Source organism: Thamnophis sirtalis, unplaced genomic scaffold (genome assembly GCF_051295495.1).
Source record: "Thamnophis sirtalis isolate CommonGarterSnake01/CBP01778 unplaced genomic scaffold, rThaSir2_p1.2 scaffold_2, whole genome shotgun sequence".
In the NCBI taxonomy this organism is placed as follows: domain Eukaryota; kingdom Metazoa; phylum Chordata; class Lepidosauria; order Squamata; family Natricidae; genus Thamnophis; species Thamnophis sirtalis.
This window is the reverse complement of record NW_028261382.1, coordinates 102514352-102536386: the sequence shown is the minus strand read 5'-3', so window position 1 is coordinate 102536386 and position 22035 is coordinate 102514352. Positions and strand designations below refer to the sequence as shown.

Sequence of the window (22035 nt, the reverse complement as noted above, 5' to 3'; positions counted from 1 at the left end):
GGGATGAGGAGATATATTATTTTTCAGAATTGTTCCAAATTAAGAGATTAGCAGAGTTGGAAGGGACCTTGTAGGTCATCTAGTCCAACCCCTCACTCAAGCGGGAGACCCTATACCATTTCTGACAGATGGCAATCCAGCCTCTTCTTGAAAGCCTGCAGTGATGAAGCTCCCACAACTTCTGTTCCATGGGTTGATTGTTCCCACTGTCAGAAACTTCCTCCTTATTTCCAGGTTGAATCTCTCCTTGGCCAGTTTCCATCCATTCTTCCTTCTCTGGTCTTCAGATGCTTTGGAGAACAGCTTGACCCCTTTCTCCTCTCTGTGGCAGCCCATCAAATATTGGAAGATGCTCTCCTGTCTCCCCTGGTCCTTCTCTTCACTAGACTAGCCAGGCCCAGTCCCTGCAACCGTTCTTCATATGTTTTAGTCTCCAGTCCCCTAATCATCTTTGTTGCTCTTCTCTGCACTGGTTAATTCCACTGGTTAATTGTTCTGAATGTCAGGAAATTTCTCCATATTTCCAGGTTGAATCTCTCCTTGTTCAGTTTCCATCCATTGTTCCTTGTCTGGCCTTTGGATGCCTTGGAAAATATCTTGGCTCCTTCCTCTCTGTGGCAGCCCCTCAAATATTGGAAGGATGCTATCCTGTCTCCCCTGGTCCTTCTCTTCCCTAGACTAGCCATGCCCAGTTCCTGCAACTGTTGTTCATATAATTTAGCCTCCCCTAATAATCACCGGTCAGTCCAAGAGGAGATCAACCCTGGTTGCTCTTTAGGAGGCCAGATCCTGAAGGTGAAACTCAAAGGCTTTGGCCACCTGATGAGAAGGAAGAAGGACTCCCTGGAGAAGAGCCTCATGCTGGGAACGATGGAGGGCAAAAGAAGAAGAAGGGGACGGCAGAGAAGGAGGTGGCTGGATGGAGTCACCAAAGCAGTCGGCGTGAGCTTCAATGGACTCCAGAGGATGGTAGAGGACAGGAAGGCCTGGAGGAACGTGGTCCATGGGGTTGCAATGGGTCGGACACAACTTCGCAACTCACAGCATCTCTCCCTCTCCATCTCCCTCTCCTTCTCCCTCTCCCTCTTCCTCTCCCTACCTACCTACCTCAAGTACTTTTGCCACCTGATGAGAAGGAAGAAGGACTCCCTGGAGAAGAGCCTCATGCTGGGAAAGATGGAGGGCAGAAGAAGAAAGGGACGGCAGAGAAGGAGGTGGCTGGATGGAGTCACCAAAGCAGTTGGCGTGAGCTTCAATGGACTCCAGAGGATGGTAGAGGGCAGGAAGGCCTGGAGGAACGTGGTCCATGGGAGTCACGATGGATCGCAACTAACAACCCCTAATCATCCTGGTTGCTCTTCTCTGCACTCTTTCTAGAGTCTCAACATCTTCTTTATGGTCTGGTGACCAAAACTGGATGCAGGACTCCAGATGTGGTCTTCCCAAGGCTTTATAGAGTGGCATTAGTACTTCCCTTGATCTTGATTGTATCCCTCTGGTTCGTTAGGATTCCATTGGCTTTTCTGGCTGCCGCTGCACACGGCTGGCTCCTATTTAATTGATTGTCCACTAAGTCTCCGAGATCCCTCTCGCAGTTCCTGCTATTAAGAAACTGGTTTCACCCAGTGTAAATCATTTAACCTGTTGGACAACAGCTGCTGCCACTTCCCCCAACCGGTTTATGCTAGAATGTTGTGGGTTTTTTTAAATTCCTTTCCTTGTTGACTTGAGCGAAAAGAAAAATGAAAGTTTAATCTTCTCTGACCTGTGATGAAAAAAAGGCAACAGGAAATTTGTGGTTTGCAAAATGCATGAGGATGAAATGCAAATTCATTGGAATGATGAATTATTGGCCATGAAATCCAGAAAAAAATAATACTCTACTTGACTTTACTATAGCTGCAGTATATGGTCCTTGACTTACGACCGGCTGCTTAGTCATTTATGATCCCCCCCCGCCATAGGTATAGGTAGTCCTCGACCTACGACCACAATTGGGCTCCAGATTTCTGTTGCTAAGTGAGACAGTTGTTAAGTGAGCTCTGCTCCAGTTTACAACCTTCCTTGCCCCGGTCGTTAAGTGAATCACTGCCGTTGTTAAGTTAGTAACTCGGTTCTTAAGCGAATCTGGCTTTCCCCATTAACTTAGCTTGTCAGAATGGTCGCAGAAGCGGATCACCTGTTCCTGGGACACTGCGGCCGTCATAAAAATGAGTCAGTTACCAAGCATCTGAATTTTGATCTCCTGACCACAGGGATGCTACAATGGTCGTAAGTGTGAAAAAACGGTCATCAGTCACTTTTTTTCTGCTGTAACTTTTTTCTGTTGTAACTCTTTTTTTGTTGTAACTTTGAAAGGTTGCTAAACGAATTGTTGTATGTCGAGGACTACCCGTATATAAAATCAATTCTGATGGCTACTCCTATCCCCAATATTTATAGCAGTTTGCAGAGTCCCACAGTCACACGAGGGTAATTCCCCCCCCTTTTTTTTGTCAAAAACACATTTATTTCTGGTTTTCAACCCAAAAAAAAATATAGCGAACAATGAGTTCGCTTAACAACTTGGATGTTTGCTTAATGACCACGCAGTTATTTAACAAGCGAGGCAGAAAACGGTGGTAAGAATGGGCTCTATCGCATGGCGAGCTGTTTTACGACCGTCACGATTTACAACTAATGGGCAGACTCCATTATGGTCATAAAATGAGGACTACCTAGAGCAGTGTTTCTCAACCTTGGCAACTTGAAGATGTCCGGACTTCAACTCCCAGAATTCCCCAGCCAGCGCTGGCTGGGGAATTCTGGGAGTTGAAGTCCGGACATCTTCAAGTTGCCAAGGTTGAGAAACACTGACCTAGAGTCTAACACATTTTGGACGGTATCCGAGGAAGGAAATCACAGTTACGCTGACTCAAGTTTCGGAAAATAATTTAAACCCTTCTGGGGGAGGGAGATGAGCTGGAAGTGTTTCCCCTACATTTGGGAAACCTGGGTTTCTGAAAAGCAGTTTTGAGTAACGAAGGAAAAAGTTTGGGAAACTTATGGCTTAAGATCTTTGGCAGAAAACAGAGATTGTTTTGTGATTCATTGTGGATGGGTTTCCTTGTTTGTTTGTTTGTTTGTTTTCAATGTGCTTGCCAGGGGGGGGGGCAGGAGTTTAAATGAAGTACAATAAAATAAGTTAAAATAATACATGAATAATCCTGCAAGATTGATGTTGGGAGGGAGGGGAAAAATGGAGGGGAAGGAAGGAGAGAAAGAAAGACCGGAGGAGAAAATAGGGTGGAAGTAAGAGAGGGAGGGAGGGGAAATAGGAAGGAAGAAGGGAGGGAGGAAACAGAGACAGAAGAGAGCGAAATAGGAAGGAGGAGAAAGAAGGGAAGGAGGAAATGGAGAAGAAAGAGGAAGGAGAGAAAGGAGGAGGAAATAGGATGGGAGTAAGAGAGGGAGGGAATGGAAGGGAGGGAGGGAATATAGGAAGCAATAGCAATAGCAGTAGACTTATATACCGCTTCAGGAAGGACGGAAGGAAGAAACAGACAGGAGGAAAGAAATAGGAAGGAAGGAGGAAAGAAGGAAGAAATGGAGAAGAAAGGGGAAAGAAAAAGGAATGAAAAAAGGAAGGAGAGAAAGAAGGAGGAAATAGGATAGGAGTAAGAGAGGGAGGGAAGGGGAGGGGAAATTGGAAGGAGGGGAAGAGGAAACAGACAGGGAGAGAAAAAGGAAGGAAGAAGGGAAGAAGGAGGAAATACGATAGGAGTAAGAGAGAGAGGGAAGGAAAGGGGGGGAGGGGAAATAGGAAGGAGGGAAAGAGGAAACAGACAGAAGGGAGAGAAATAGGAAGGAAGGAAGGAAGGAAGGAAGGAAGGAAGGAAGGAGGAGGAAAGGAGAAAACGGAAAAGAAAGGAGAAAGAAAAAAGGAATGAGAAAAAGGAAGGGGAAAGAAAGGAGAGAAAGAAAAGAGAGGGAGGAAGGGAGGGAAATAGGGAAGGGAGGAAGAAGGGAGGAAAGGAAATGGAGAAGAAAGAAAGAAAAAGGGGTGAGAAAGAGGAAGGGGAAAGTAAGGAGAGAAAGAAAAGAGAGAGGGAACGAAGGGAACTAGGGAAGAGAAGAAGAAGGAAAGAAAGAAGGAAATGGAGAAGAAAGGAGAGAAAGAAAAAGGAAGGAATTGAAGGAGAGAAACGAGGGAAGGAAGGAAGGAGGGAAGGAAACAAAAGGGAAGGGAAAAGAAAAGAAAGGAAGGATAGGAAAGGAAAGGAAAGAAAGAGGAAAGGAAAGGAAGGCACAGTGGAATCAAAAACTCGGGTCTGGCATGGCCTCTTCTTCCTTCACACTGTTTACTCCCTCCCTTCCTCGGGGGGGGGGTTTCCTCCCCCCCCCAAAAAAAACTGATGTGGGGGAACCTCCAAATCTCAACCTCAGAAGTTTTTCAGAGGGAGGGGGGAGCAAAGCAGCCCCCCCACACACACACACAATCCTCACACACACATTGTAAGGGGGGGGGTGAAAGAGGTTGCCATGGCAATGTGTGGCCGGGCCGTTATCTCTGGCCAGGAGGCCTCCGTCCATCTGCTTCCGGCCTGCTTGCCCCGTGGGCCGCCTGGCTGGATTTCGACCAAGGGAACCCATTGGATCTCTTGCAAACATTGTTTTGCAAAGGGGACTGTTTTTTCCCCTTTTATATTTTTCTTTCTCTCTCCAAAATACGGGCGGTCCTCCACTTAAGACCACAATGGAGCCCAAAGCTTCCTTTGCTAAGCGAGACGGTGGCTAAGCGAGTCTTTGCCCCGTTCTACCACCTTCCTCGCCACAGTCGTTAAGTGAATCGCTGCCGTTGCCAAGTTAGTAACACACTTGTTAAGGGAATCTGGCACACACACACACACCGCCATTGACTTCGCTGGTCAGAAGGTCGCAAAATGGGACGCTGCAACCGTCGTAAATATGAGTCAGTTGCCAAGCGCCTGAATTTTGATCGCGTGAGAGGTTGCAACGGTCTTTAAGAGTGAAAAATGATCATTGGTTACTTTTTTTTAGTGCCGCTTTCAGTGACTTCGAATGGTCACTAAGCGAACTGTTGTAAATCAAGGACTGCCTGTAATTCATGGGGTCTCTGAATGGGTTGAGTGGCTCTTCAACTCCCAGAATTCCCAAACCGGAAGATAAAAGAATAAACCAAAGTTTTTGAAGCTTGGCCCCTTTAAGATGGGTGGACTTCAACTCCCAGAATCCCCCAGCCCGCATGCTAAAAGAATAGACCAGTGTTTGTCAAGTATGGCCCCTTTTAGATGGGTGGACTTCAACTTCAATAGCTGCCTGGGGAATTCTGGGAGTTGAAGTCCATCCATCTTAAAGTGGCTCGCGGAGATGGGACACATTCCATCTCCATTTCCACGATCAGCGTGTACACTGATGGTGCATCTCTTATGCACATGAGCAAGTGTGCGCTTACCAGACGTTTCCACGGCCCAGTTGCAAACCCCACGCAGCCCACTAGTGGGCGGCGTCTGACACAGGTTGAGGACCTCTGGACTAGAAGACATCCAAGCTCCTTCCAACTCTTGTTATTTTGTGGTTCTGATGTTGTTACGTAGTTGGGTAGTGAAATGTCTGCAAGAAAACCACCAAGTTCAGTAGCACCGACCTCCTCCTCCTTCTAGCACTGATGATGTTACCTAGTTGGGTAATGAAACCTGCTAGAAAACTACCTAGTTCTGGGAGCACTAAGGACGTTGTAACCATCCTCATCCTCCTGTTCTTCTTCCTCCTCTTCCTCCTCCTCACAAATGCCCCTTCCTTCTAGAACTGAAGACGTCACCTAGTTGGGTAATGAGATGTCTGCAAAAAAAAAAATCAAGCTCAGAGAACACCAGGGACCTCGAGCTACAAATATTCTTTTATATTAACATTGATTCTTGTCTTCTTCTGCTTTTCCTCCTGCTTTTAATTGCTTTTGCTTAACTATTCCATCCTGTTTTCCTTCGTTTTGCAAAACGTGGCTTCCCCAGATCGGGAACTGCGTGATGGGAATCTGTGTTTGTGTTTTCTTTCTGGAAGTTGATAATCCACCTCATTACGTGCAGAATCAGTAAGGGCAGCCAAACAAAATAACGCCTTAAATTTGTGCAACCAACGGGTGATAACAACGTCAGCTGGTTCAGCTGTCGCCGCAGAACGTCTCTCTTTTGCAAAACCAAACACGGCCACACCCAACCAGCTGTTTAGAAAGAATAGAATCACAGACTAGAATCACACAGTTGGAAGGGACCTTGGAGGTCTTCTAGCCCAACCCCCTGCCTAGGCAGGAAACCCTACACCTTGTCAGACAAACGGTTATCCAACATCTTCTTAAAAACTTCCAGTGTTGGGGCATTCACAACTTCTGGAGGAAAGTTGTTGCACTGATTAATTATTCTCACTGTCAGGAAACTTCTCAGTTCTAAGTTGCTTCTCCCCTTGATTAGTTTCCACCCATTGCTTCTTGTCCTGCCCTCAGGTGCCTTGGAGAATAGCTTGACTCCCTCTTCTTTGTGGCAACCCCTGAGATATTGGAAGACTGCCATCATGTCTCTCCTAGTCCTTCTTTTCATCAAACTAGACATGCCCAGTTCCTGCAACCGTTCTTCGTATGTTTTAGCCTCCAGTCCCCTAATCCTCTTTGTTGCTCTTCTCTGCACTCTTTCTGGAGTCTCCACAATTTTTCTACATCGTGGTGATCAAAACTGAATGCAGGATTCCAAATGTGGCCTTACCAAGGCCTTATAAAGTGGTATTAACCCTTCAGGTGATCTTGATTCTATCCCTCTGTTGATGCAGCCTAGAACTGTGTTGGCTTTTTTAGCAGCTGCTGCACACAGCTGGCTCCTACTTAAATGGTTGTCCACTAGGATTCCAAGATCACAAGAAGTTGTGATCTTATGCAATTGGATTGCCTTGTCTCAGTCTGGTGTCCTAGGCACATGGTGGACACCGACCTCCTGAATCTCTAGCCTGGTCCTGGCAGTTGAAGTAATCCCATCTGAAGGATGGCATTACTTCAACTTGGAAGAATGACGGGTTGGCGTGTTTCAGAGGAAGACTAAGGTGTCTTGATAGATGTTTACTGTCTTTGACGTGGAGAATGATGGGGTGGTGGAGACCTTGTTCCCAGCCGTTTGAAGCTGAACTAAAAATTTGCCACGAGATGTGGTGATGACTACCACCTTGGCTGGATTCAAAAAAGCCAGTCCTTGGTCCTCAGTTGGACCAATTCGTGGGATTCCCATGGATCAGCATTTCTCAACTTTTGAGGGCAGCAGGACCAACTCCGAAGATCTTCTGGTGGTCCTCCTTGTGGATTAAAAACGTTGGGTGCCCAATCCAGCAGAACACGGCTTACACTCTTAAGTTAAGGGCCCAGGCAACCTCGAAGTCACGCTAAATAAATAAAAAAGTTGCTATCCCAAGAATTTCTGCTTCTAGCACTGATGATGTTATCTAGTTTGGTAAAGAAACGCCTGCAAGAAATCAGTCAAGTTCAGAAAGCACCAAGGATCTCACTGTCGTCATCCTCCTCCTCCCTGCAAACCCAATTTCCTTCTAGCACTGATGATGTTACCTAGTTGGGTAATGAAACATCTGCAAGAAAACCACCAAGCTCAGAGAGCACCAAGGACCTCACAGTCATCCTCCTCCTCTCCACAAACGCCTCCCTTCTAGCACTGATGATGTTACCTAGTTGGGTAATGAAACGTCTCCAAGAAAACCACCAAGCTCAGAGAGCACCAAGGACCTCACAGTCATCCTCCTCCTCTCCACAAACCCTTCCCTTCTAGCACTGATGATGTTACCTAGTTGGGTAATGAAACATCTGCAAGAAAACCACCAAGCTCAGAGAGCACCAAGGACCTCACAGTCTTCCTCCTCCTCCTCTCCACAAACCCTTCCCTTCTAGCATTGATGATGTTATCTAGTTGGGTAATGAAACATCTGCAAGAAAACCACCAAGCTCAGAGACCACCAAGGACCCCACAGTCCTTCCCTTCCTTCCTTCCTTCCTTCCTTCCTTCCTTCCTTCCTTCCTTCCTTCCTTCCTTCTTCCCTTCCTTCCTCCCTTCTTTCCTTCCTCCCTTCTTTCCTCCTCCTTTCTTTCTTTCTTTCTTTCCTCCTCCTCCTCCTCTCCACAAACCCTTCCCTTCTAGCACTGATGATGTTACCTAGTTGGGTAATGAAACATCTGCAAGAAAACCACCAAGCTCAGAGAGCACCAAGGACCTCACAGTCTTCCTCCTCCTCCTCTCCACAAACCCCTCCCTTCTAGCATTGATGATGTTACCTAGTTGGGTCATGAAACATCTCCACAAAAACCTACCAAGCTCAGAGAGCAGCAAAGGACCCCTCATTTCCACCCCTGAGCTACAAATATTCTCCTTTTCACTGTACTCCGCTGTTCAAGCGAATGGAATGCCCTGTTTTTGTACCCAGCTTGCGAAAGTAAATGGGGAGGGGGGGGGGCAGGCCCTGGCCTGAAGGAATTCCGACATAACTTGTACTCTTGGTTGCTAAGGCTGGGGGGTTCGTTCTTTGTCCCAGGGGGAAAGAGGGCTTTATCTGAAGGTCAGCCTGGGGTATTCTTCACTGCTGACTCAACCCTCGGTCTCAAAGGGGCCTTTTTTTCTTCCCACGCCTGGAAAAACTTTTAAAAGTTTCATTTCATCATTTACAGGAATTGTTCCTCCTTGCAATAACACAACACCCACCACCGCCCCCGAGATGAGTTCGCTCTGTGAATTTTTTGTTGAAAAAGAACTAAACTTCAGTGTGGATTATTTAACAACTAGCTGGATACCCGTGCTCCACTAGGAAACTATGTGATTAGGCTTAAGCTTGAAAATTAATGAGTAGTTACGATCTTCTCCTATCTCATCCCCTTCTCTCCCCCCCCAGTCTCACTCCTTAGCATCAGAGCGTGTTAATAATAATATAAGAAATACTAATGATCTGATGGTCATTTCGAAATATCCTTTCTTAGCGAGCATCTAGAAGCCAAGAGGAAGATACGTGCCGAATATCTTCTATAAACATATTTTTATTTCCATTTTCATAACATACAATCACATGTATACTATACATAGCCAGTATCATATAGTATTAAATAATGATTACATCAGTTCCTCTTGTTGAGTTGAATGCCATATTCCAAGTGTGGCCATACCAAGGCTTTATAAAGTGGTATGAACACTTCATATGATCTTGATTCTCTCCCTCTGTTTATATAGCCTAGAACTGTGTTGGCTTTTTTGGCAGCTGCTGCCCACGGCTGGCTCATATTTAAATGGTTCTCCACTAGGACTCCAAGATCCCTCTCACAGTTACTACTATTGAGCAAGGTACCACCTATACTGTACCTGTGCATTTGGTTTTGCTTGCCTAAATGCAGAACCTTCCTTTTTTCACCACTGAATTTCATTTTATTAGATAGTGCCCAATGTTCAAGTTTGTCAAGATCCTTCTGTATCTTGAGCCTGTCTTCTGGAGTGTTGGCTATTCCTGCCAGCTTGGTGTCATCTGCAAATTTGATGAGTTCCCCATTTATTCCCTCATCCAAATCATTGATGAAGATGTTGAAGAGTCCTGGGCCTAAAACAGAGCCTTGGGGTCCCCCACTGCATACTTCCCTCCATGAAGATGCAGTTCCATTGAGGACTACATGTTGAGTGTGGTTGATCAGCCAGTTACGAATCCATCTGATGATGTCTAATCCACATTCCTCTACTTTATCTAGTAGTAGGTTATGGTCTACCTTATCAAATGCCTTACTGAGGTCCAAGTAAACTATATCGACGGCATTCCTCTGGGCCACTAATTTTGTCACTTTGTCAAAGAATGCAATAAAATTAGTCCGGCATGATCTGTTTTTGACAAACCCATGTTGGCTTTTGGCTATTACTTTGTTTACTTCTAGGTGTTGGCTAATTCGTTGCTTGATTATCTTTTCCAGAATCTTTCCTAGTATTGAGGTGAGGCTTATAGGTCTGTTGTTTCCTGGATCTATTTTTTTTTTCCTTTTTTGAAGATGGGAACCACATCAGCTCTTTTCCAGTCCTCTGGCAGTTCCCCGGTGCTCCAGGATCTCTGAAAGATGTAATTCAGTGGTTCTGAGATCTCGTCTGCCAGTTCCTTCAGAACCCTAGGGTGTAATCCGTCCGGTCCTGGTGATTTGAACTCATCTAGGGTAGACAGGTGCTCACTTACCGTTTTCTTCCCTATTTCAACTTGTGTTCCTAATCTGATTTTTGTGGTGCTGTTTTTGATAGGTTGGACTGTTTTATCCCTTTGTGTAAAGACAGGTGCAAAACATGAGTTAAATAGTTCTGCTTTCTCCCTGTTGCTTGTCACCTTCTTGCCACTTTCTCCCAGCAATGGACCAATTGTTTCCTTAACCTTTTTCTTGTTTTTAACATGTTGGAAGAAGCTTTTTTTTGTTATTATTTAATTTTGTGGCAAGCCTTTCTTCATTGTGAGCCTTAGCTTTCCTCACTTCATCTTTACATGCTCGGGCTATTTGCTGATATTCTGTCTTAGTTATGTCCCCCCCCCCTTTCTACTTTTTATACTTATCTTTCTTGTCTTTCAATTTGTCAGAGAGTACTTTATGCAGCCATGCTGGTTTCTTTTGGGAGCTGTTATTTTTCTTCTTTATTGGTATTGTGCTAGACTGGGCTTTTTTAATCTCATTTTTCAAATTTTCCCAAGCTTCTTGAGTTGTTTTCCCCTTGAGGATTCTCATTCGTAGAATTCTTCCCAAGCTCTAAGTTTATTGAAATTAGCTCTCTTAAAAGTTCAAGACTCTAGTTTCACTTCGTTCTAGTACTTGTGTTTGCGTAATGTTGAATTCCAATATTGCATAGTCAGTTGCTCCCAGGGTTCCTGTGGGCCAGAGGTCGGTCTGTTTCGATCTGAAAGTCCCGCAGGATCTTGACATTTGCAAGAACTTTGTCGATTTGGTGTTCCCAGTAATTTTTGCTTGCCCAAACTTCTGGCAAAGCTTCCAATGTATGATTTTGGCAACTCGGTCGTGACGTTGTGGGTCATCCATTTGTGAGATTTTTGCTGCCGCCTCTGATAAGGTTTCATTTTTTTTCATTGTATAAGTAACCTTTGCTGACGTGTCGAATTTTTGCTTTCATGGAATTGGTCTTCTTGGGCATCCAAAACGAAGCCTTCAGTTTCTTTCTTCCGCTCCTCTGATCTCAGCCATCTCCATGTTAAAGGTCTATGGAGATTCTCAGTCCTCCAAACAGATTAACAGAGCTGGAAGGGATCTTGTAGGTCATCTAGTCCAACCCCATGCCCAAGCAGGAGACCCTACACTATTTCTGACAGATGGCTGTCCAGTCTCTTCTTGAAAGCTTCCAGGAATGACGCTCCCACAACGTCTGAAGGCAACTTCTGTTCCATTACTCAGGATTGTCCCAAAGATGCTTTTTTTTTCAAGAGGCAACTGGATTTTCTTGGTTTTTTTCCACTTCTCATCCAAGAAGCTTCTTCAGCTCTGGCTGGATGGTGGGGAAGGGAAGGATTGATGCTCCTTGCAGACAAAGCTGGTCATTTGCATCCTTTCAGAGGGTCGTTGAGGCCACTTAGAGGTTTATCTGTGTCCTCAGGGTCACCTGAGTGGTGCAAATGGATGCGGAGCCTTCTTGGCACTGCTGAATAGCAATAGCAGTTAGACTTATATACCGCTTCATAGGGCTTTCAGCCCTCTCTCTAAGCGGTTTACAGAGTCAGCATATCGCCCCCAACAACAATCCGGGTCCTCATTTCACCCACCTCGGAAGGATGGAAGGCTGAGTCAACCTTGAGCCGGTGAGATTAGAACCGCTGAACTGCAGATAACAGTCAGCTGAAGTGGCCTGCAGTACTGCACCCTAACCACTGTGCCACCTCGGCTTCTTGGCACTGCTGAAAGGACCAGTGTTGTAGAGTTGTGTTTTGTGCAGGATGTTTTTCTCTGCCCTGTGTCCCTTCACTGTTGAACACAGGCACAGGCCATTGTGTATTGCCTGCATCTCAAATTGATAGGAATATAAACCCTTCCATTCCCCACCTTCCAATCAGAGCTGAGGAAACTTATTGGATGAGAAGAGCCGAGGTGGTGCAGTGGTTAAATGCAGTACTGCAGGCCACTTCAGCTGACTGCTAGTTCAGCAGTTCAGCGGTTCAAATCTCACCGGCTCAGGGTTGACTCATCCTTCCATCCTTCCGAGGTGGGTAAAATGAGGACCCGGATTGTTGGGGGCAATATGCTGACTCTGTAAACCGCTTTGAGAGGGCTGAAAGCCCTATGAAGCGGTATATAAGTCTAACTGCTATTGCTATTGCTATATTCAAAGGAAAACCAGGGAGTCCAGTTGCCCCTTGAGAAAACATAAAAGCACCTTTGGGACCATCTCCATGTTTGCATCTACCTTTCCTTCAATGTTGTTGTTGTCGTTGTGATTAATTTCCAATTTATTTATTTTTTGGCAGGGTTGCAACTCCTTGGCCCAGACTCAACGCACCAAGTTGCAACACCGCCGCGCGAGAATCAACCAGCAGATCAACAAGGAGATGAGGATGAGGACCGGGGCAGAGAATCTGTTCAGGTTTGCTGTGGGCTAAATTATCCTGAGTGCGAATAGTGTAGGCCAGTGTGTCACGCCCCACTCCATTCCATAATTAGGAAAGAAGACCAAGAGACTCCATGGGTTGGAAATCCAAAGTACTTTTACTAATTACAAATGGTAAGCGAGCAGCAGTGAAGCAAAATCTGAATAATATGGCGCGAAAGCAATTGATATATAGCAAAGCCCGTTCCCCCCCCTTAGGATCAAAGCTCCAGTCCAATCATAAGTCCTTCAAATGTCAGGTGTGAGATAACTTCAAAAAGACAGGCCAAGATGGAATGTGAAGGCCGTTGATGCAGGCGGGAAAACACGTACGCATGCGCAATCCCAACGACTGGTACATCCTAGAACATTCCTCCAGCAGTCCTCCAGCACATCAATTAAAACCCTCCCACATACACGCCCCCCCCCTTCCCGTTTCATGGCAGCTGAAGCAGCAGCAAAGCAGAAGCTGACATCCGGCCGTCCCCCGGAAAAAAGGCTGTCAGGCCTGGAAGAGAAAAAAAAAAAAAAACAAACAAACAAGACAGACAAACAACAAACAAGCAAGAGAGGGAAAGGAGAAAAGTCAAGGCTTGTCGGGATAAGAAGCATAAAATTTCCGCAGTAAGCGGGGGGCACGAACGTGGGACTTATCAACCCATTCCGTGTGGGAGGGGGGAAAATGTTTCCAAGCCACAAGGTATTGGATGCGATTACGGTGGCGACGGGAATCCAGAATGTCCCGGACTTCAAAATGACGGTCGCCATCAATAAGTAACGGAGCAGGTGGAGGGTCATCTGCGGGCCGTAGGTCGGAGACCCGAACTGGTTTGATGAGGTTGATATGGAACACCGGATGGACCCGGTTGAGATGTTTGGGCAATTGCAAACGAACAGAAACAGGATTGATAACTTTCACAATTGGGAAAGGGCCAACATACTTGGGACCCAATTTCTTTGACTTTTGCGTAGTATGCAAGAATTTTGTGGACAAATACACTAAATCTCCAACGTGGTACTCATAAGGCTGAGAGCGTTTCTTATCAGCCTGCTTCTTATGAGCCTTATGGGCAGCGTCCAAGGTGGAAAGAGTGAGGGGCCAAAGGCGACTGAGACGTTCACTCCAGTCCGCAACGGAAGGAACCTGAGGCTGGGCCGTAGGCAGTTCGGGGATAGGAACAAAATCCTGGCCGTAAACGACCCGGAAAGGGGTGAAACCCATGCTGGAGTGAACCGAATTGTTATAAGCCACTTCAGCATGCGGCAACAAGTCCACCCAATCGTCCTGTTGATAATTGATGAAACAACGTAAATATTGTTCAAGAACGGAATTAGTACGTTCACAGCCGCCATTAGTCTGAGGATGGTAGGCGGAGCTAAGGCCCTGGGCGGAGCCAATGCGCGTGAGGAACTCTTTCCAAAATTTAGATGTGAATTGGACTCCACGATCGGAGATAATACGGTCGGGGACCCCATGCAAGCGGTATATGTGAGAAAGGAATAATTTAGCCAACGCCTTGGCGGAAGGAATCTTGTGGCAAGGCACGAAGTGAACTTGCTTGGAGAACAAATCAGTAACCACCCAGATGACGGTGTGCCCTTGGCTCTCGGGAAGCTCCACAATAAAGTCCATAGAAATCTCCTTCCACGGGGCAACCGGGCGAGCGACAGACTGCAGAAGTCCGTGTGGTTTCCCCGGTGGCTTTTTGGCGGTAGCGCAAACCGGGCAACTGGAAACATAAAGTTCAATGTCCTTTTTTAAAGAGGGCCACCAGAATTGTCTCTTCACGAGGTGCAAAGTTTTGACGAACCCAAAATGACCCGCCATCCTGGAGTCATGCGCGCGACGAAGGACCACAAGACGTAGGGAAGCGGGGATGTATAATTTAGCCCCAATCCACGGTAGATCGTCCCTCATGGTGCACTCGTCCCGATGGTTCAGGAACCAGTCGTCTTGAGGAAGAGCTGCTTTGAGGTCAGAAAGCAGATCGTGAGGCACGTCCTTTTGAGCCTTGGTCTGTTGACGTGTGAGCACCGGAGCTGCCAAGAGCGGTTGGACGATACTCAGTTTGGAACAATTATACTGAGGTAACCGGGACAAAGCATCGGCCATGAAGTTCTTTCCGCCCGGGATATACTTCAGAGTGAAATTGAAACGGTTAAAATATTGGGCCCAACGCATCTGCTTTGGGGAGAGACGGCGCGGTGTGCGCAACGCTTCTAAATTCTTGTGGTCAGTCCACACTTCAAATGGGTGCTTAGAGCCTTCAAGGAAGTGGCGCCAAGTAGCGAGGGCCCAACGGACTGCAAAAGCCTCTTTCTCCCAGACCGCCCAGCGTCGTTCCGTGTCAGTGAGTTTACGTGAGGTGTACGCGCAAGGTTGCAAGTTACCTTGGTCATTGGCTTGTAGCAGAACAGCCCCAACGGCGACATCACTGGCATCCGCCTGGACAATGAACGGCTGGTCGAGATCAGGATGTTTAAGAACTGGTTCAGCTGCAAAAAGGCGTTTAAGCTTTTCGAATGCCGCCTGGCATTCCATGGTCCAGTCCAAAGGCTTACTGGGTTTTGGTTTCGGGTCGCCTTTAGTTTTGAGCAAATTAGTAATGGGTAGAGCAATGTCGGCAAAAGAGGGAATAAATTGACGGTAGAAATTAGCGAAACCCAAAAACTTTTGCAACTGTTTCCGAGTTTTGGGAGCGTCCCATTCAGTGACCGCCTTCACTTTTTCAGGGTCCATTTCAACGCCATCAGGGGAGATACGATAGCCCAGATAGTCAATAGTAGCTTGGTGAAACTCACACTTAGACAACTTGGCATACAGGTTGGCAGCACGGAGTTTTTTCAAAACAGTGCGCACCAGATTGACGTGGTGGTCGTAAGTGCGGGTATAAATGAGGATATCGTCCAGATATACGATAACGCCCTTATAGAGGTGGTCGTGTAGGATCTCATTAATAAATTGCATGAATACAGCAGGAGCCCCCTGTAGGCCAAAAGGCATAACCCGGAACTGGAAACAACCAAGAGGGCAGTTGAACGCGGTCTTCCATTCGTCCCCTTCCTTGATGCGTACTCTATAGTAAGCTTCTCGCAGGTCCAATTTTGTGAAGATGCGTCCCTTCCCCAATTGTGCCAATAAGTCCTTCATCAAGGGTAGTGGGTAGAGGTTTTGAGAACAGATGGCGTTAAGGTTCCTAAAGTCACAACATAAACGAAGAGACCCATCTTTCTTCTCACGAAATAGCACAGGGGCCGCCACCTTGGGTCGGGCCGGTTCAATGAAACCACGTTTCAAATTTTTGTCAATGAAAGAACGCATCTCCTCCATTTCCCTGGGTGACATGGAGTAAATGCGGGGTTTTGGGAGTTTGACCCCGGGCAAAATGTCAATGGAGCAATCAGTAGGCCTGTGGGGGGGTAGAATGTCCGAAGATTGCTCGCTGAAGACTTCCTTAAGATCCAAATATTCTTTCGGAATTTTCTCCTCTCCTGCAATCCTCTCCTGCCCCCTAGCGGCCACCTCAGGAACGTTAGTGACGTCAGGCTGGGTTGGAGAGCCCTCCCCCACTGGAGGCACTTTGGAGCGAATACGCAAGCGGCCTGTCCGCCAATTTATGTGAGGGTTCCATTTCCGGAGCCATGGGATGCCTAAAATAAGTGGTCTGTCCATGCCAGGTGCGACCACAAAAGAGATTAATTCAGTGTGGGTACCCAGTGTCATTTCCAAAGGCTCAGTAAAAAAATGGGCGCCCCCCCCCCCCTGCAATCGATCCGTCTATCTGGCAAAAAACAATAGGGGTTTTCAAAGTGCGCAATTTGAGGCCTAATTTCTCAACCATGGCTGGATTGATCATGGACCGGGAACAGCCGGAATCCAGTAATGCTAGGAGGGTGGCAGGTGTTCCCTCAGGAGGAACTTTTAATTCAATAGGGAGTAGAAGGGGCCCCTTGTTTGAACTCACCCAGCGAGGTGAAGCGTCGTCATCTGAGTCATCAGAAGAAGAGTAGTTAGCATCCGCGTCATCCTTCAATGGTTGGGCCAGAGGAGGAGGGTTGGTTTCTCCAGCGAAAGCTGTTTCCCTCTTTTTCTTCTCAGAGCCTCTTGCAGGCTTCTCCTCTCGTCTTGCAGGTGGTTGGGCGGAGAGGGGCGATTTCGCCCTACAGAGGGGGGCGGTGTGCCCAAGCTTGCCACAGCGAAAACATGTTAAAGGTCTGGAGGAGCCAGAAGGGGGCTCTCTCGCGTCGCCTCGGCGTTTGGAAAGCACTTGAGTAGCAGGAGGGGGGAGGGCCTTGGCAGCCCTTTCTTTCCGCTTCCTTTTTTCTTCAGTGGCATACCGCAGACGAATTAAGTCAAGCTCAGCGTCAGCAGCATGCTCAAACCAAGTGATTAAGCGTCTCGGCAGGTTACGATTAACACATTGTTGATAAATTTCAGGGTTTAAGCCTTCAGCAAATCTGTCCAGCATCGCATCCTCCCCCCAGCCTCTCATGTACTGAGACAGACATTGAAATTCCTGGATGTATTCGGCGACAGGCCTGTCGTCTTGGTCAAAAGTTAAAAACTTCAATTTGTTTCGCTTCTCAGTCAACGGGTCATCAAAACGTCGACGGAAAGCTGCCATAAAACGGTTGAAATTCCCCAAGAGGGGAGAACCAGACATATGCAAAGCAGTCGACCAGGCAGCCGCCTCACCATCCAAAGATAAAAGGACCATTCTGACCCTTAAAATGTCAGATTCAAAGTCCCGGCCATAAATCTCCATGTAGTTAAAAACCTGCATAAGAAAGGAGGCGAGGCTAGCAGAAGCCCCATTAAACCGCACAGGCAAAGGAGGGATTTTAGCCATACGATGTCTTCGGGGGGGAGCCTGGGGTGGAGGTCCCCTTTGGTCAGCAAAACCTCTAGCCGCAGGGGGTGACACGGGCCGAGGGGGGGGTGGGGGAGAATCCTGGCGTGGGTAACGTTGCCAATTTCTCCAGTCTCTTTCCTCCTCCCCCCTTCTCTCTTCCAAAAATGTTTGACCCCAATAATCAGGTAATTCACTCCGCTGGGGTGGTCTCCCCGGGCCCTGGTGCTGATAACTTCTCCATTCTCCTTCATCGCCCTTTTGGCTCCAATATTCATGAAACTCACCCGCCTGAGGTTTTCTCACGGCCCCTGGCTCCAGCGAAGTTTGTTGAGGTGGTCTTTGGGTGAGTCCAGCATTCCAGCTTGTCTCTATTTCTCTTTGCCCCACTGAAGTTGACCAACGGGGTAGGGGGGAAGGTTCAGGCTGACTGGAAATTTGCAGTTGAAATAAATCTTCGTGCAAAGGTCGGTCAGACGGGCTGGGCTGGTGTAAAGAAAGGTCGGGAGGTCCCAGTTCACTGGAATCCGTCCCTCCAACGGCGCCTTCCTCCTCTCTGGTCGGAGAAGACATTATTTCCCTTCTCGGTAGACGTAAAATCTCCTGGAAAGGGATATTTTCAGATTTTGCTTCTTGTCACGCCCCACTCCATTCCATAATTAGGAAAGAAGACCAAGAGACTCCATGGGTTGGAAATCCAAAGTACTTTTACTAATTATAAATGGTAAGCGAGCAGCAGTGAAGCAAAATCTGAATAATATGGCGCGAAAGCAATTGATATATAGCAAAGCCCGTTCCCCCCCCTTAGGATCAAAGCTCCAGTCCAATCATAAGTCCTTCAAATGTCAGGTGTGAGATAACTTCAAAAAGACAGGCCAAGATGGAATGTGAAGGCCGTTGATGCAGGCGGGAAAACACGTACGCATGCGCAATCCCAACGACTGGTACATCCTAGAACATTCCTCCAGCAGTCCTCCAGCACATCAATTAAAACCCTCCCACATACACGCCCCCCCCCTTCCCGTTTCATGGCAGCTGAAGCAGCAGCAAAGCAGAAGCTGACACAGTGTTTCTCAACCTTGGCAACTTTAAGACTTGTGGACTTCAACTCCCAGAATTCCACAAGTCTTAAAGTTGAATTCTGGGAGTTGAAGTCCACAAGTCTTAAAGCTGAATTCTGGGACTTGAAGTCCACAAGTCTTAAAAGTTGAATTCTGGGAGTTGAAATCAACAAGTCTTAAAGCTGAATTCTGGGAGTTGAAGTCCACAAGTCTTAAAGTTCAATTTTGGGAGTTGAAATCCACAAGTCTTAAAGTTGAATTCTGGGAGTTGAAGTCCACAAGTCTTAAAGCTGAATTCTGGGAGTTGAAATCCACAAGTCTTAAAGTTGAATTCTGGGAGTTTAAGTCCACAAGTCTTAAAGTTGCCAAGTTTGGGAACCACTGGCGTAGGCTCATCACAATGGCTCTTTCTTTCAAGCAAGTCACCAGAAAGACGTCAAGAGGCCTTGCTTTGCTTGCTCGAAGAGTGAAAAACCGAAAAAAACCTGCAACTTTGGGGCAGTTTGGCGTGCAAAGTTTTAATTAAAGGGTCAGCTACTCACAGCCTCCTTTTTACCTCGTGCTCAGCATTTTTTGTGGCTCTTGATGTTCAGGAACTTAGAAAGGGAGGAAAGGAAAACATTTGCAGAAGCACACAATGCACACAACCGCCTACACACCCACCTAGCCCAAAGAAGGGAGATGTTGGCCTGAAACATTCAAAACATCCTTTCTTGATAGACCAATGCACACACACACACACAAATTCCCATTTATGTAAGAATCTTCACGGAAGGCTTTTTCGAGATTGGTGGGTGCTGTGCTAAATTCCCAACCAACACAATTTCTGTCTATTTTGCGTCGTCGTATTATAGGTAGTTCTTAACGGCAGCAGATTCGGACAGTGGGGAGGTTGGGGAGGAACCTGGGCCAGTCCTGGAGTCTGGGGAAGGCTCTGAGGAGGGCTCTCTGTCGGAGGCAGAGAGGGGGCCAGGGCCATATGCCAGTTATCAGCTGCCTTCAGAGTCAGACATCAGTGAGGCAGAAGAACAGGTGGAGCCTGTTCCCAGTGTGCGCATGCGCAGAGCTGCCAGATGAAGGGAACAGCTAAAGAACAGGGGTCAACTTGGGAGTAAGGCCACAGGTGGACGGTGAATGACCCCTCCCAGAGGGAATAAAAAAGGAGCGAAAGGGGAGTGGAGTTTGCAGGAGACAATTAGTTCACTTAATTGGTTTGTGACTCTCCGAGACTCCTTGCCAAGTTTTGCAGAATGTCGGCCTGGCAGCTCTCCAAGCCAGATAAGGTCTGTGACTGTAAATCCTCCCTCGAAAGACTTTGCTGGATGTGAAGGAGCAGAATCCACAGTAAATTAATAAAAGGGTTTTTTGTCGGGACAAGGAGTTTGCTTCAGGCTCTTGGGAAGCCTCGCTCAGAACACTGTTTGAAGTTATAACAGCACTGGGAAAAAGTGGCTTATGACTATTTTTTACACTTAACGACCATTGTGTCATCCCAAAGGTCACGTGATCAAAATCCAAACACTTGGCAACTGGCATGTACTTACGACGGTTCTAGTGTCCTAGAGTTATGTGATCCCCTTTTGCAACCTCCTGACGAGCCAAGTCAATGCGGAAGCCAGATTCACTTATCAGTTGTGCTACTGATGTAATAACTGCAGTGATTCACTTACTAACAGTGGCAAGAAAGGACGTAAAATAGGGCAAAACTCAATTAACTGTCTTGATTAGCAGTGGAAATTTTGGGGTCAATTGTGGTTGTAAGTTGAGGACTGCCTGTACAGGCATCCCTGGACTTATGACCATTTATGGAATAACTGTTTAAGTTACCCCGTCAAAGTGATTTATGACCTGTCCTCACCCTTACGTCCACTGCAGCATTCCCATGATCATGTGATCAAAAGTTGGTCACTTGGCCACCAGATCTCCATCTGCATCCTTCGCAGCCCACTCCTGACAAGCACATTTAGTGGGGGAAAGCTGGATTCGCTTAATGACTGCGTGCTTCGCTTAACATCTGCAGGGATTCGCTTAACAACCGTGGCCAAAAGGTCATAAAATTTGGCACGATTCCACAACCGCCTTTGCTTAGCAATGCAAATCCTAATCTCATAGTGGCCCAGATTGCTTAGAGAGGCCTGTAAATCACTGTAAAGCGGTATATAAGTCTTAAGTGCTATTGCTAACTGTGATTGTATTACAGCTTGTCAGACAAGAACCAAGTTTAGGAAGGAGAACGCAAGATCTCTTCCCCGGAGTCCTGCATGCCACAAATTTTGTAACACGTCAACAGTGTTTTATCTCGGTCAGCAGCCTGGCATGGATTCCTTTGGCTCATCCTGAGTGGGAATGGGCCGGGCGTTGGGAATTTCAGTTTCCAAGGCGCCTCCCCATCGGGGGACATTGGGCTGGGACGCACCCCTGGGGCGTGTCAGTTTTCCAGCCCAGCGTCTGTCAAAACAAGATTGCTATTTTATTTTTATTGTTATTATTCATTAAAGACGAAACTCATCCAACTGAACATTTAAAGATGTATCGCAAATACCATCGACTGGTGCTAATGGTTGATATGTTTTGCTGCCAGCATCCTAGGTATCGACCAAGTATTTTCTTAAGATGTATGACATAATATATATTTTTTTAATTTCCATTTCATTCTATACAATCACATGTTTACTGTGGATAACCGGGGCATATAACATTGAGTAATAAACACAGCCCTCACTTATATAGAAAATGCCCCCTAAAATACAAACCCAATATACCACCTTGGCCCACCATACACCCTCTTTCAACCCCCTCCAACTTTCATTCTTCCTTCTCACATACCCCTCTACACCTACTTCCCCTCCCCCTCTATCTAACCCTATCACTCCCTCTCTTAATCCATTCCCTCCTTTCCTTCTCCTCCTCCTCTCTCTCCTCCTCTCCACCCTCCTTCTTCTTTCACTCAGCTCCTCCCTTCGGTATACTTCTATTACCTTCCAATATATTCGGTTTGTTCTGTTTTAACACTAACATTAAAAAGCCACAGTATACAAGTGTAATCATGTACTTTAGAATTTAACACATATTATATTTCCCCCCCTCCCCCCCTCCCCCTAGATCCCCACCTCCCTTCCCTCCCCCCGACTTCCCAGAGCCCATACATGGTATAACTTTTGCACAATCACAGTCTAAAATATCTCTACATTGAACTCAGCTTCTTACTGTTACCCAAATTTTAAACAGTTTAAGTTATTACTGCTACTAAGCATAAGCTATCTGAAGTTTCTTAATCCCATATTTACTTTGTGTATAATCAATCCATTTTTTCCAGTCTCGTTTATATCTCTCGTTTGAATGTTCTTTGAGATATGCTGAAATTTTTGCCATTTCGGCTAAGTTTATAACTTTCAAAGTCCATTCTTGAATTGTAGGCAAGTCTTTCTTCTTCCAATATTGCGCCACCAAGATGTATGATGCTCCAAGTAGTGCATTTTTTTGCAAATCCGC

The 22035-nt window shown here is 46.6% G+C and overlaps 1 protein-coding gene across 1 annotated transcript in view; it reads left to right on the top strand.

Annotated features, from left to right (window-relative positions):
• RHPN1 (rhophilin Rho GTPase binding protein 1) overlaps window positions 1-22035 on the top strand; it is a 51592-nt gene that overhangs the window by 5779 nt on the left and 23778 nt on the right. The window contains exon 2 of the mRNA XM_087706627.1: window positions 12514-12629. Within this exon, the coding sequence (XP_087562753.1) occupies window positions 12514-12629 (116 nt within the window). The remainder of the gene's footprint in view (window positions 1-12513; window positions 12630-22035) is intronic.